We start from the raw sequence: 14,700 nt of genomic DNA, 5'->3' as shown, positions 1-14,700 counted from the left end.
GTGAAAACACTGAAACTAGGCCCTGGCCTGGCCTACACCAGCAGAGAATTCACAGAGAAGAAGACAAAGGTGGACTGCAGGAATTTGTAATGGCTCTGTCCAGGTGTCTGAGCAGGCCTGTAGAACCTGGGCCACATTCCATTTCTGTATCTCCACATGGCTGCAGCAGCAGGTCCTGCAGGGCAGCACAAAGCTGCCACAGCAGCATTCCCACACCCCAGGGGCTCTTGGCTGTGCAGTTCCTCACTGCTCTAACAAATTCTATTCATCAAGGCTTCCCCCCACCTCCCCAAGGAAGGTATGATCCAGTCACTGAAAGTAGTTTTTAGTGACTATTTTGCTCCTACTGCAATCAACCTGAGAGCTAATGCTTCAGTGCAGTAGCTCATACTCTTGAGTCTGTCACCATGAACTAAACAGCACCCAGCAGCAGTCAGGAACTGCTCTGCCTTCTCCTGGGCACTGCAGAAGTACCACTGAACTATCACTGAGACACAAAACCTTCACCCCTTTCCAGAGTTGAAAAGATTATAGGGATGAAAGTGTAGACTGCATTTCTTAACTCTGGGGTTTTTTCTCTAAATTTTCACCCATGACAAAACCAATTCTGAGTTAAGGGGAGAAAGAACTGTTGAGTGTAAGAGCCCCTCCAACAGTCTTCCTTTCTGTGCCTTTTTGCTGGCATAGTGAAAGTACCAGAATTACCTTTAAAAAAAATGGTCATTTCTGATCATTGTTCGTTTATTTATTTGACAAAGTAATACACCCACAACCACCACAGCCAAACCCTGCTTTTAGAAAATTAGCAAATATGAAAAAGTTCCTCTTAGTAACATTTCCCTCCCACCCTCATTCTCAAAATTACACCTAAGTCCAGACTCAAGAACAGTATCACAGGAACATTTTCAAAGGTCCAACCAACACTTCATTGCAGATTTTCCTTTTCCAGACAGATACTTCATACTGCTGCAGTATCACTTATCTGGGGTAAACTACAGAAACTGGGATATCACTGTTTGTACTTCTTGTCTACTCTTTTTAGAAAACCAGACATTCTTGAGTTGAAGCTGCTGGAGTGCAAGGCAAGCGCTCTGACTCTGTCTGAGGGTAGAACATGTCCAGGCAGCTGCTTGTGCCAGCAGGAGGAGGGTCCTGCAATTCCCAGTTTCCCCCCTTGCTGACCTCACCAGCCATCTCTGGAAGTGGACGGATTCTGCCCAGCAGAATTTGCAACCAGCAGTAGAGAAATGCACAAAAGACACTAATACTGACAAGGTCAGGTTTCTGTTTCTATGAGCAACTCAATCCAGTTGGAGCTCACACATTGAGTAACTATGGTAAAGCACATTGGGTACAAAATATAATCATACTGTGTAGCAAGATTCAGGAACTTGGAAAGGAATAAATTAGGAATTACTAATTAGGAATTAGAACCACTAAACTTCTTGGGCCTGTCCCCTGGTGAACTGCAAGTTCCCATTTGTTGCAGACAGTCTCTGTCTCACCCCTGTCTCAAAGGGAGAGGTGCCTCTACAGGTCAGTCCCTCTGACCCCACAGGCTAGAGGGAGTCTGGCCAGCAGCAGAACATGGCCATAACTCAAGGTGCCAACAAGGTGAAGAAGAGTAAAAGCTTGTTAAAATTAACAACATGTGAGCTAGTCTTGGATAGAGAGAAAAACACCCAAGAGGCAGATGATTTTCCTGCTACAGATGACCATCATCAGGGAAACGGGATATCTTGCTAGTCACCTGATAGTGCTTAATTTTCAGGGGAATCTTCAGTATTAGATCTCATTTTGAAAATTAAAAAAAGGCAAGTAGCACTGCCTTTAACCAGTTCATCAAGTAACAACTCCACACATCTCAGAGAGAATAGGGAGGGGTTTAGAGGGAAGGGGGATGGATGGCCAACCCCTTCCTCTCTGTGAGATTCCCACCGGGATCCCCTCCGCTGCTAGAACGACTTAAGGGGCACTTCACCAACCATTCCGTGGAAGTCCTTTCCCAAAGTTGTCTTCGGTGTTGGCGTGGACCAGAGGCAAACCCTGTGGCCGTGCCGGGTTAGTGCGGGCGGCTGCTGGACTCGAGGTGGGAGCGCTTCCCGGCCGCCAGGACAGCTCCGCTCTCCGCCTGCTCCGGGAACGGCCGCTTGTACGTCCGGCTGTGCCCGTTCAGAGCCCCCCGCTGCCACTTGCAGATGTCTCCGTTCAGGATGTCCTGAATGTGCTGCACAATCAGGTTTATGGCAACTGCAGAGAGGAACGGGGAATACACGACATGAAGGCTCTCCTGGCTGAGTTATCTAGAAAATGTGGAGCATCCAGACCTGCTCAACTCAAGTTTTAACAAGCCCTTAAATGAAACTCTGCCTGCTGTCTGCAGTGAGGTCAGGCCTAACAGGTCACTTTTCCAGGCCTCCACAGGCTGAGCAGCTGGTCCTTTTAATCAGCTCCCTCCCCTCCAGCAAAAATCCCTTCCTCAGGAGCAGATGCTGAAGGCAGCAGTGTGCCTCCTGCCCTCTTCCCAGCCCCAAAAGTGTCTCCCCAGGGAACTCAGGGAACCCAACTCCCTTTTACCCATGTTGTCAACTCCACGGGGGATGATCACATCTGCATACTTCTTTGTCTGCAAAACAGAAACAGTGGTGGAGGAGGCTGTTAATGGGAAAATCAGCTTCATTCCAGGAAGAAGCAACCAAAGGCAAAAAGGCTGGGCAAAGATAGAAGGTCCTGCTGTTCCAGGGTTGTAAATTAAAGCTCTCTCTCATGGTAACAACCTAAATGAATTACAGTTCAAATGGCAACGGCAAATGTGCACTGGATTTAAGCTCATGGATTTTTCTTACTGTCCCTTTGCAGAGAATCACCAGGTAGAAGCAGCAGGTCAAGTGTGGAGTCCTTTGCTTTTACTCATCTGAGCTGCCTTCAACCATTGCCCACTTCAGGCAAGGTCTGTTTGCCAAGAGCTGGTTTTAATCAGCATTTCACAAGCCATTGCTAAATCTCTGCTGAGAGCCAAGGTATCCAATGTGCATGTGAAATTCCTGCCTGCCTCTGATAACATTTTATTGATCTTTACTACCATAGAACTCCTGCTTTTTCTTTTCCCCCACAGCTGGAAAAAAGCTGGCAAATTCAGCATTTCTAAGGAATAGCTTTTGAATCCCAGAATTCCTTTGATCTAGAGCAAGAGGCACCTGAGTTAACCTTTTCCAACTTATTTAATCCACATACTGGATTTTGTTCTCATAGGGCTTTTCACAATTTGATTATGTGAGCACCAAAACTGGTCTCACACTACATGGTGTAGCAAGCAGAGCTAGAATGGTCTGCACAAGGTTTTCACCAGTGATCCCTCTGAGAAAGGCTGCTGGAAACCAAGCTCTTCTTTCTTCCTACAAGACTTAAGAATAAACTGAGAGTGGGAGTGTTTCATTCAGAGGGACCCATGCTTAAATAGCCCCAGCAGCCAGCAGTGAGAAAATGTGCTTGAGGCATTTCCATGGTGCTTCACCAGCAGAAAGGGATCATTTCAGTTCCTTAACAACCAGCTTGAAATGACTGAAGACATGAGGCAGAGGGGAAGAGCGTGGGATTTGTGAAATACAAATACCAAAAGCCACCACTGCTGCACTTAGAGCAGCTAATTCCCAGACAACCACGCTCCTCAGAAAAAGAAGACCCCACAAACAAAATCAGTGAAAAGCTTCATACCGGTAAGCAGAACTCCTCAAAGGCAGGCTTGACAAACGTGGTGTACTGGGTGAGGATCTGCTCCAGGTCCCTCCCACGTTTCATATCTCGCAGAACTGGGATGGGCAGATAAAAGCCCTGAGGGCTGTCTCATGGTGGGGATGGATAAGGAGCCGGGGCACGGCGGGGCTTTACCTCTGCGGGACAGCCGGACGTCAGAGTCTGTGTCCACAAAGAGACGGAGGTGGAACATGTCCCGAATGTCTTGATTGTAGAAAACCAGGATCCCCTCAAAGAGGACGACATCAGCAGGATACACCACCGTCGTTTCTGCCAGCCTGCCAGGAGAGAACACCCAGAGCACACTGGTAAACAGGCCTCACATCAGCACCAAGTGATCTGTTCCCAGGCCGGGGACACCCCCACACAACCCAGGACTTCAGACAAAGCCAGAGCCTACCTAGAATGTGTCACAAAGTCATACGTTGGTACCTCAACTGTCTTGCCCTCAACAATGTTTTTCAGGGTTGAATGCATCAAATCGTTATCGAAGGCATCTGCAAGAGGAAAGTTTAAAGAGAAGGACTCTGAGATGCTGTTGTATCAAATGTTCTGCTCAGATAAGGAAAAACCCTCTGCCCAATATTTCACCAGGAAAAAAAGGAACTTGCAGCTTATTCATTCCTACCAGTAGCAACACAACGCTCTGCCCAAGTGACAATGGCTGTGTTTGGTTTCAGAGATAAGGAAGAGACAGTTTGCTGTTTATAAGCAACTACATCACAATGAAATTAAGAGCTCAAAGGTGAAGCTGGTCGTTGTAAAATTTTATCAACCCACTTAGTAATTGTGTAATTTTGTGCAACTGTTCATCTGTTAGTCAAGAGCCAATTGGAAAACCCCAGGCATCTTTCATGGTTTCCATTACCCACACAACAGGCACCACACTTCAGCCAAGGGCAGCTCCCTGTCCCGCCTACAATCCACAGCACTGCCCCAGGCAAGGGGAGCAGTTTATGTGGACAAGAAGTAACAGGAAAGGATTTGGAGAATGATGTGGTTCACTAAGGAGCCTCTCGAGAGCCGGGAAGTGGAGCACGGAGCAGGCTGGGATGCTCTGCACCTCTCCCTGCCTCCAGAAGGGCCGTCAATATCACCGGGCACACGGGAAGGACAAATGGATGTTTTGGTGGGGGAAAGCACATTTCTTCTTCTCCAACACTTCCCATTTCCTACCGGAGCTTTCCCTAAGACCCAGCTGCGCTCCACGCACCGAGCGAACCCTGCTGGGGCCGGGACAGTGAGGGGCTCACCCGGGTGGTCGAAGTTGTACTGTCCCTTCAGCGCCTTGGCCTGCTGCTCGGCCGTCAGCACCTTGTAGAAGCTGTCCTGGCTGAGGATCAGCACCTTGCGCTGCCGCTGCTCCACCTCGTTCTGCCCCAGCAGCTCCATGATCTTCTCGCACACTGTGGACTGAGCGGGACGGGGGCTCAGGCTCACCCCGACCCTTCCCGCGGCGCCCGGCCCGGCCCGACCCCCGGCCCGAGCTGTCCCCGGTGCCGGGGCGCAGGGGGCAGCCCGGGCCGGCACCGGCGATGCCCCCGCGGGCGCCGCGCAGCTCCCGCGCCGCGCGGGCTGCCGGGGGCGGGGGTGAGCCCCGGCACGGCCCGCACAGCCCCCGGCACGGCGGGCTCACCTTGCCGCTGGCGGTGCCGCCGCTGACGCCGATGAGGAAGGGCTTGGGGTGCGGCCGCTCCGCGTCCGGGCCGCCCGCGGACGCCATGGCGGGAGGGACGGGGGGGCGTGACCGGAGGCGGAGCCTGACAGGGGGCGTGGCCTGATGGGGGCGTGGCCACGCGCGCTGAGCGCGTCCGGTGTCAGCCCCGGGGCCAGAGCATCGGCACGGACAGAGGGACGGACGGACGGACAGGTGGATGCACGGACACACCGAGGGATGGACGGACACACCGAGGGACGGACAGAGAGATGGAGAGATGGGTGGAGGGACAGATGGACAGCCAGACGGCTCTGCCTTGTTACAGACAATGCTGCCTTACCCAGGCACTTGTATGAGCGTGTGTGAGTGCACGCCTGCTCCCAGGTGGGTGTTTGACACCTCTTCCCGTGTGTCTGACACCTGTGCCCAGGTGCCTGCTCACAGCTGTTCCCGTGTATGTTTTAACCTGTTCCTGAGTCCCCACGCAGGTGCACACAGAGCGCCGTGCACGGGAACTGCGAAGAAACACCTGAAGGTACAACCCAGAGACACCAGGACACATAAATACACATATGGGTAAGACACGTACAAACTGTGTGCGCACACATCTTGTGCTTGGGGTGCGATCGAGATATCTACACACACACGTTAAATATTAATAGCTATAGCTACGGTATACAGGATTTTATATACATTTTGTGTATAAATAGAGCCGGAACACACACCACATTCTACATGTAAATACAACATTCTAAAATAAAACCAAATCACATGTTTAAATATGAATAAATTGCTGGGGAGCTCCTTGACTGCCCTTCTCCCAGCGCCGGTTCCATCGGCCGCAATGGGCCCCGGACCCAACGCCCGACGCCGTTTACCTCCCCGGAGCCCCCCGGTGCCGGGGGCCGGTCCGGGGCGGCCCCGCCCGCAGGGCCTGGGCAAACAGCGGGTCAATGATTAACCGGGCCCGGCCGCGCTCCCGCCGCCCGCGCGGGGCCACGCGGGGCTCGGGGAGCGCGGCGGGGCCGGAGCGGGGCCGGGCCCCGAGCGGCGGCAGTTGGGACCCCGCGGGCACCGGCGTGAGTGGGGCCGGGGATGGGGCGCTGGGGCGGGAAGGGGACCGGGCGTTGGGGGCTCGGCACGGCCGCGGCCCCCGAGGGGAGCACAAGGACAGCCCCATCCCACCCCAAACCACTTGGGTGGCTGTGCCGGGAATGTTCCGTCCCATCAGAACCTCCCTGTCCCCGCAGGCGTCTCCGCGGATGGACGGTGAGCCGCCAGGCGGGCCGCAGGGCCCCGCAGCCCGGGGAGCGGAGCAGGGCGATGGCAGCGGGGCGGCCGGGGGGCTGCCCACCCCCGGCACCCGCAGCGATCCCCCCGCGGGCCGCGGGGACAGGGCCGTGGCGGTGTCGGTGGTCGCCAACTCAGCCTTCGAGGGGGCCCCTCCGCCCTACTCGCCCCCGGATCCCAAGAGCTTTCACCTCTATCCGCCGTTCCCAGCCGGCTTCTCCCACCAAGGGCCCGTCATTTACCAGCCGGGGCCGGGGCCGCGGCCCTTCCCAGCCCCGGGCTTCCCTCCCGGGCCCCTGCCCTACACCACGGTACGTATCCCGCACCCCGACGTGTTCCTGCCCCGCTCTGCAGCGGGAGTCACCCCTTATCTCCCCTGCCGGGTTCGTGGAACTCCGTGTGTCGCCCAGCCCGGGAGGGGAGCGCTCCCAGCGCTCCGGCAGCTCTAACCACCCCCTGTGCTCTAAACACCTCAGTACAACGCGCAGCCGGGCCACGGGCCCTTGTCCGCCGGCCGCGGGCAGCAGCTGCCCAAGGACTACATGGTGGAGTCGGTGCTGGTGACCCTCTTCTGCTGCCTGCTGACCGGGGTCATGGCCCTCGTCTACTCCCATGAGGTAGGGAAGGAGTCACCCGGCAGCCCCGAAACCCCTCCCGGTGCTGCGGGTCTCTTCTAAGCCCTCCCCTTCTCCCCTGTGCCAGACCCGGGCTGCGCTTGCCCGTGGGGACGTGGCCCAGGCGCACGTGGCATCCAGAAAGGCTCAGTCACTGGTCCTCTTCAGCCTCCTCTTCGGCTTGTTCGCCTCCATCACCTGGATCATCTACGTCCTGGTGTCCCTGTACTTGTGACAAGGACCCTGAGCCCCAGGGACGCGGCGTGTGCCAAGAATTCCTTCTGGCTCCCCACCTGGGGCCGGGGAGGGGCACGGGCAGCTGGAGTTGCCACAGCCTTGTGACAAGGGTGACAAATAAGTGTTACTGGGGCTGCGGGGCGAGGAGCTGCCCCGGCCTGGGCAGGAGGAGCCCGGAGCAGGGAGATGCCGGATCCAGCTCTGGGCAGGGAGCTGTGGCGGATCCATGGGCGGGACCAGGCTCTGCTGCAGGATGCTGAATCCCACTGCTGCGGGCCGGCACTTGGAGCTGCCAGCCTGGTGCAGAGCGAGCATCTTGTAGGATTGGGGCTGGAGATGGAGCAGAAGTAACAGGTGTGTGGGAAGCCCTCGCTGATCATTAACAATGTGAGAAGATACAAACCCAGGTATGCTGTCCTACAGTAATTCTGCACACACAGACACACACACAGACACACACCCACACACACCTTGCCACCTTCTTGCTGCTTCCAGATTGAAATAAAATGCAGCTGTAGCCCAAGCTTCTGTTTTCTCTGCACACCAAGGGCCTGTATCTCCCCTTGCCATGGGCTTTGTCCACCACAAAATTCAGGGTAAGTTCTCCTGCAACAGCTGAAATCGGGGTTTTCCCTAGAGCAGGTGGGCACCAGGCTTCCAGCCCATGTAGGACCCCAGGGAAGGGGAATCTCCACATGTCCCCAGGCCTGGGGGTGTCACTGGCCGAGCTGCCTGGGGGGACACGGAGCTGTGCACAGACCCCTCCTGCTGTGCTGGGCCCCTGGCATGCAGCCCCACATTCCAGCCCTGGTGCAGGGGGCATGTGCTTGGTCACTGTCTGGGCATTCTCCTCCTGAGCTGGCCCATGACAATTATTTCCAGAGGAATTTTGAACCCTGTCCAGGACTGAAATAGCACCGTGGAGCAGCTCAGCCACTGCAGAGGTTATTTATAGCCCTGGGCTGCCGGCACACGGTCACTGCACGGGCTGGGCACACGCCGGGGGCCGGGCAGCCAAAACCCCTGACGGGGACACCGGGGCCAGACAAGGTGACAGGAGTAGATTTCCCCCTCCCAGGTGTATGGCTTGTACTGGGGAAAAGCCATCTTGGCAGAGAGAGGGAAGAAATTTGTAGTGAAAATGGAAAAAGAGGCATGGGCAGAGGAAAACCACATGAGAAAACACGAAGCCACACCAGTGCCAGAGGCGGATTCGATTGTCACTTTAATCCACAAACTGTGCATGCACTGTAAACAGGATCATCAGGCAGGTTCACTATTGGTGTTTTATTTGTCTTTAATATAAAAGTTACAGGTCTGAAATGTTTGCAGGAAGATGCCACCATGGGGGTTAGTGGTAAATCTATAATACAATGGAACTGCTTGGGGGGAGAGGCCTGGGAGTGGGGCAGGGGGCTGGTGACTGGGGGCATCGCTTCTCCCCACTCCCTGCCCCGTGTGGAGAGGGGATTCAGACTCTTCCCTCTCCCCAAAAAAGGTGATGGCCTTAAGGATGCTGCCTGCAAGATGGGAACACACTTGTGGCCAGTCTTGCACAAGGATGTTCTGGGTTTCTGCTCCCCAGGCACTGCTCCTGGAGGGGGGGGAGTGGGGTTTCTCTGTTCAGCAAACCTGAAGCTGCTCCAGGCAAGGGGACCCTCCTCTAGGGTCCCTCCAGCCCTGAGAGCCTGGTCTGAGGGTGGGACATGAGCCAGGAGCTGCAGCTGGGACCCTGCTCAGCTGGGGATGGCAGCAGAGGAAGGGGTGAAGGGGGAGGAAAGCTGGGGGAGGAAATCTGGGAGGCCCCACTGAACAAGGTGCTGTGGCTTCCAACCTCCCATCCCAACGCCATGGGCTGAGCTGTTGGCTCTGGGGGTTGGCAGAGGGTGAGACCTCCTTTGGGAGAGGGTTCAGCTTGTGGGTTCAGGTGCAGGAAGAACCTGGAAATGGCTCCTGCTGGTGGGATCACAGAACCACAGAACATGCTGACCTGAAAGGGACCCACCAGGGTCACTGAGTCCAACTCCTTGCCCTGCACAGAACAACCCAAAAATCCCACCATGTGGGAACGCTGTCCAAACACCTCTTAATCTGACAGGCTTGGTGCTGTGACCACTGCCCTGGGGAGCCTGTTAACAGTGCCCCACCACCCTCTAGAGGAGGAACTTTTCCCTGATTTCCAACCTAAACCTCCCCTGACACAGCTCCAGCCTTTCCCTCGGGTCCTGTCACAAGTGAAGAGATCTGCACCTGCTCCTTGTGAGGCTGCTGAATACCACAGTGTCTCCCCTCAGTCTCCTCCAGGCTGAACAAACCAAGTGTCCTCAGCTGCTCATCACAAGGCCCCTCCAGACCCTTCCCCATCCTTATAGCCTCCTTTGGACACTCTCTAATAGCTTAATATCTTTTTTATATTGTGCCCAAATTTAGTGTTGTCAGCAAAGTTCCTTAGTATCCCTTCCAGTCCTGTGTCCAGGTTGTTAATGAAAATGTTGAAGAGCACAGGGCCAAGGGTGGAGCCCTGTGGAACCCCAGTCACTGCCGTTTTTGGGGTGTCCTGTGTGCCCAACCCATGAGCCACTTGCTCATCCCTCATGTAACACGGTCACACAGCTGGATGAAGACAAGCTGCTCCCTCCTGTGCCTCTGAACCCCCAGGGCTGTGATTCCAGAGCTACCACCACACTCAGCCCTCCTAGGACAGCCTTCCACTGCACCCAAGGGCTGCTCAGAGCCTCCAGGGTGAGGCCAACACCACATCCAGGTGTTTTCATAGCCCTTTTCACCACCTCACCATGCTGGGCTTTTGGAAGATCTTATTTGCAAAGGAAGCATGGACATTACTTCCTGGGAAGCCTCTGGGGATTGCAAAGCCTTGGCTGGACAGAACACACAGCTCCAATGCCCTCAGTGCCATGAAAATCACTTTTGAAGTGTTGTGGCTCAGACACTGAGGTTCAGCACAAAAGATTCCTGCTGCTCCTGCTCTGGGGCTGCACAGAGCTGTGTTGGACCCCACACTCCCCTCACAGGCAGGGGAGTCTCTTTGTGCTTGGCCACTGTGTGAGTCTCGTGCCTGAGTCTTCAGGAAAAAAAACCAAGCTGGGTAAAACCCCAGGCTGTCACTCCCTCCTGAGGGTCAAGCAGAGCTGGCCAAGGCTTTGCAATCTGTTTGGAGAAGGAAAGGAGTGCAGCTCTGATTAACCCAGAACAAACAGAGGCTTTTGCAGGCACAGAGCTGCTATTGAGATACAAGGATGCTCTGTGAAACTCCAAGTCTGTGTTCCTTGGGAGCTGCTGCCCTAAACCTGCAGGATATTTTGTCAGAACCCTGTAAAAACCTGTGACCACATGACAGGGAGCTGAGGAGGGTCTTGCAAGGTTGCTGAAACCTGCAGGGCACACTCACACCCACGATCCAACTGCATTGGAGCAGGACAGAGAGGAGGGATGTGAAATGGCCTGGCTGGGGCTGTGCTGGGTGGGACACAGAGGGGGAACAGAGGGGCTGAATAAGGCACACTGAACAGATTGGGGTTAACACTGTGTGTGTGGGAAATGACACCCCAGCCTCATCCTTCCATGCTGGGCTGTCCCTGCCCTGCTGGCACCAGCACAGCGGGACTGGGGACAGGGACCTGCCGGGTCCTGCCAGAGCACGGCTCTCAAAGCACAGCACAGAGGGTCCCAACAGGGACCCCCAGAGAAAAACATTTGGCAACAGAGAGAGAGGAGTGGGTGGGAGGACAGGGTGGCTCAGCTGGGCACAGGGCTCCTTCCTGGTTCTCACTTCCAACCCAGAAATGGATCTGCTGGCTCCTTCACGAGGCTCCTGCCCCTGCTCTGCAGCCAGTGCCCACCCGGCTGCCCCGAGCCTCCTTTATCCAGCACTTGGAACAACACTGTCACTGGTTGTGGATTTTATACAGACTGGTTTGCACTTTTCTTCTGTTTTTTTTCCTATAAATTCATCGGTATTCAGACATGCATCAAAAATCCCCAGGGGGTTCTAAACACTAGGTATGTACAGTCTGTATCCTACAGCATTTCCTGTGCAAAAGCTAAGTACCATCGCTAAGAGACACGGGGTCACAGGCAGGTGACCCCCAGTACCTGGGCAGTCCATGTTTCCAGGTTCAGAGGGATTTACTGTTGCTTAAATAACGAGATCTGAGAGGAGGAGGGGGTGTGATGACTGGAGATGGCGGGTCCCTGCCCACATTTTCAGTGCCTCTTCTGTATCGACGACCAGAGCCTTCCTCCCATGAAGAAGGCGCCAGAGATCTGGGGTGAGCCGAGACCCCTGTAAACACAAGCAGCTCTCTGAAAGCAGAGCTCCTCTGGCAGGCAGCAGGAGATGCTTCCATCCTCATGAACACGTTGGGAAGGTGGCATTGCAGGGGAGACTCCAACCCTTGGCTTCCACAGCTGCTGCTGCCCGACACTGCTCCGGAGATGAGTCAGTGTGTGCTGAGCTCCTGCTGCCCCTGCTCTGCGGATGGAAACAACAGCCAGGGTACATCTGGATGCAAGGGGCCAGCAAACCAGCAACACGCTTGTGTGGGACACTCCTTCCACACAGCTCTGTCCCCGGGGTTAAAGCTGGTTCATGGCACAGAGGGATGGGAGAAGGAGGAGGGCAAGTGCAGCGAGCACCGGCCGATCTCTGCCCTTGGCGGCTGCGCCGGCGGCTCCGCGCCCAGCGTTGCCACCCCCAGGGACGGCTGCCAGCTGGGAGGGAGGGTGTGTCATCCAGTGACAGGTACAAACATTGAACTCCAGTCTCATAGCTGCCCTCGGCGCCTCTGCGGAGCAATTCTCCTCGCACAACCTCTCCCCCTAGGTTTTCTCTTCCCGATCTGTTTTCCGCCTCGTGATGTTGCGCGGTTTGATTTTCAGGGACAGTTCCCACAGGGCCTCCTCAGCCAGGTGGTCGCTGAAGTCGTTGAAGAATGACACTATGTCATCGTTCCTTTTGATATCATAATGTCTGGAAAACCACAGAGGAGCTGCAGTTAAACAAGGGCTACCTGGGTCCTCTCCTTCGGGCCACCCCTGTCCTGCTCTCAGGAGATCCAGCACTGTGTGTGGGCTGTGCCCATACTCATGACAGTGGTGGACACCACAAAGGGGAAAAACCTGACACTGAATTGAGGGGAAAAAGGCACCTATCACACAGAAATGAGCAGCTAGACCTGCTGCCTCTGCTGCAGGACAGCACTTAAGAAAACCCTGAATATCCCAGAGAACATAGGAACCAGCAACGGCAAAACCTGAAGGCAAAACTTGTCTGGATCTGAAAACAAGTATCAGGGAAAATGTCCTCACAATGTTTATCTAACCTAGAGAGGGAAGGAGACTGACTGGAGCCCTTGGCTGGTTGCTCCCAGCTCTCCTTCCACCTCCCTTCCCCTTTAGACTCCCTTGTTGCACAGGGGCTCCCATGTCCATGTCCCTGCCCCAAAGGCACCTCCCAGTCCCACTGCTGCACTTACACTTGCTGGAAGCACCTCATGCTGTCCAGGATGTTAAACTGCTGCCAGCGCTTGGAAAAGTTCACTTTGCTGTCAATGTAATCAGGGTTTCCCAGATGGACAAAGGTCAGGTCCTGCAGAATTAGGCCTCTGAAAGAAGGAAAGGGGCAGCAGGCCAAGGGAGTAGGCAAACAGACACAGAGGTTAGTCACACAGGGCAGGGTGGCCAGCCAAAAGGCAGCCCAACAAAATACAGCAGCCTCCCACTGCCACCAGAATGGCAACCTTATCCAGAGGGAAACAATCCCCAGCAGCACATCCAAAGGTTTTTAGATGCAAACACCCCCAGCTGGCCACCCCACCTCAGAATAATTGCTCCAGAGAGGGCCTGAGGGCTGATGTGGCACGGTGCTGCCTTACCCCAGTTGCTGGGCAAAAGGCAAAGGCTGAGCTCAGCAGCAGCTGCTGAGAAATCCTTGAAGGAGCCATTTTAATGTGCAGAAGCAGAGGCAGAGGAAGGAACTGGCCACTCACAGGTAGGGGATGCAGGGGGGCTCTACGTCGGCCAGGGCCGCTCGGTAGGCGCGGAAGGACGAGGAGCTGTCGATCAGGGTGCAGTACTCAGCCAGGCCCTGCAGAACACAAAGCCCGTGGTGACACCCCTGCTGCAAACCCATTTTTCTTGTCACCTCCCCCCAGACAGCCACACAGAGCAGGGAGTTAATGCCATCCTGCAAACACCTCCAGCTGATTTACTCAGGCCAGCCCTGGGGTGCTCAAGTGGAGCATTGCTGCCTTCAGCCTCCCCAAGCTTTGGGCTGCAGGAGGAAGAGGAGGAGGCTGTTTCTCCTCTGTGACTGTGCTGGCACTCCTGCAGCTGTCAGAATGCCCAGCCACACTGAAGGCCTCCAGCACTGTGGCATTTTAGCCACTGGAGAGGAGTCATCCACCATCCCTCCACCCTGGGACACTGCTGAGATGTAAAACCACTCAGCTGTTTGATACATAAGCACACTTATCCTTCCCTCAAAGATCACAGGCCCCACTGCTCCTCACCTCTGAGGTTTGCTTCTGCCACTCCAGCCTTCGGATGGGGGCAGAATCCAGTGCAGAAAGGATGGCCAGATAGGAATTAAAATTATTCAGCTTTCTTAAGTGCTGTGAAGAGGGAGAATATTCCAGTTACTCGAGAGTTCTGAAAAGCCTTCCAGCATCAAACAGCTCTACCAAGCAGAGCTCTGCCCCACTCCCCTGTTCCTTAAAGCAGCAATGTGTGTGATTCACAGAAAAAAACAAGCTGGTACCTTCATAATCTTTATAAATTTAAGGAGCAGCCTCTCTCGGTCCTGGGCTTTCTCTTGTAGCATAATTATTGAACGGACCCTGGAAGAACAGACAGAATAAAAGGTAAACCTACTTAAGCAGAGATCAGATTTCCTCTTGTTTCATTAAGAAAACTGATCACTAATTGGGATGGGCCAATATTGAAAAGTTCACAATACCTCCAACTTAAATGGAGCACTCTAATCTACAGCAAAGACAGGATAATTTCACAGAGAGCATTTATCTGCAAGGGGAATGCTTGTTTGAAGAGCTCAGTGATACTGATAATTAATTCCTCTGGATTACAAGGCCTTCCCTAACCCTCCTGATTTAATTTCTGCTGTGCTCTGGC

General features: G+C 54.6%; 3 protein-coding genes across 10 annotated transcripts in view; 1 reads left to right on the top strand and 2 right to left on the bottom strand.

Moving 5' to 3' along the window:
* Positions 1-719: 719 nt before the first annotated feature.
* On the bottom strand, positions 720-5,501 carry UCK1 (uridine-cytidine kinase 1). The gene is made up of 7 exons (XM_015644631.3): positions 5,390-5,501; positions 5,007-5,166; positions 4,154-4,250; positions 3,889-4,031; positions 3,715-3,809; positions 2,578-2,626; positions 720-2,250 (listed from the first exon to the last, which is right to left on the bottom strand). Exons 1-7 carry the CDS (start codon positions 5,474-5,476, stop codon positions 2,063-2,065), a joined length of 819 nt encoding a protein of 272 aa, XP_015500117.1. The 5' UTR covers positions 5,477-5,501; the 3' UTR covers positions 720-2,062.
* Positions 5,502-5,602: 101 nt separating this feature from the next.
* Positions 5,603-8,074, top strand: PRRT1B (proline rich transmembrane protein 1B). Of its 3 annotated transcripts, XM_033518344.1 has the most exons (5): positions 5,603-5,794; positions 5,899-5,986; positions 6,661-7,011; positions 7,177-7,317; positions 7,403-8,074. In XM_033518344.1, the coding sequence occupies exons 3-5, from the start codon at positions 6,673-6,675 to the stop codon at positions 7,547-7,549; spliced, it is 627 nt and encodes a 208-aa protein (XP_033374235.1). In that variant the 5' UTR covers positions 5,603-5,794; positions 5,899-5,986; positions 6,661-6,672; the 3' UTR covers positions 7,550-8,074. The 3 variants fall into 3 exon arrangements, with proteins under 3 accessions (XP_033374235.1, XP_033374234.1, XP_015500009.1); XM_033518343.1 differs by having other exon boundaries at positions 5,603-5,986; XM_015644523.2 differs by lacking the exons at positions 5,603-5,794; positions 5,899-5,986 and adding an exon at positions 6,349-6,489.
* A 678-nt stretch (positions 8,075-8,752) lies between these two features.
* The window catches only part of RAPGEF1 (Rap guanine nucleotide exchange factor 1), an 84,001-nt gene continuing 78,053 nt past the window's right edge, over positions 8,753-14,700 (bottom strand). For all 6 annotated transcript variants that reach the window (XM_015644622.3, XM_015644624.3, XM_015644623.3 and 3 more), the window contains 5 exons: positions 14,330-14,408; positions 14,082-14,183; positions 13,560-13,657; positions 13,047-13,175; positions 8,753-12,541 (listed from right to left, as the gene is read on the bottom strand). In XM_015644622.3, the coding sequence (XP_015500108.1) occupies positions 12,391-12,541; positions 13,047-13,175; positions 13,560-13,657; positions 14,082-14,183; positions 14,330-14,408 (559 nt within the window). In that variant the 3' untranslated portion in view covers positions 8,753-12,390. The remainder of the gene's footprint in view (positions 12,542-13,046; positions 13,176-13,559; positions 13,658-14,081; positions 14,184-14,329; positions 14,409-14,700) is intronic.

The sequence above is a fragment of the Parus major genome, chromosome 17 (assembly GCF_001522545.3).
Source record: "Parus major isolate Abel chromosome 17, Parus_major1.1, whole genome shotgun sequence".
NCBI lineage: Eukaryota > Metazoa > Chordata > Aves > Passeriformes > Paridae > Parus > Parus major.
Note: the sequence above shows the minus strand (reverse complement) of the source record. Positions and strands in the feature narration are given on the sequence as shown.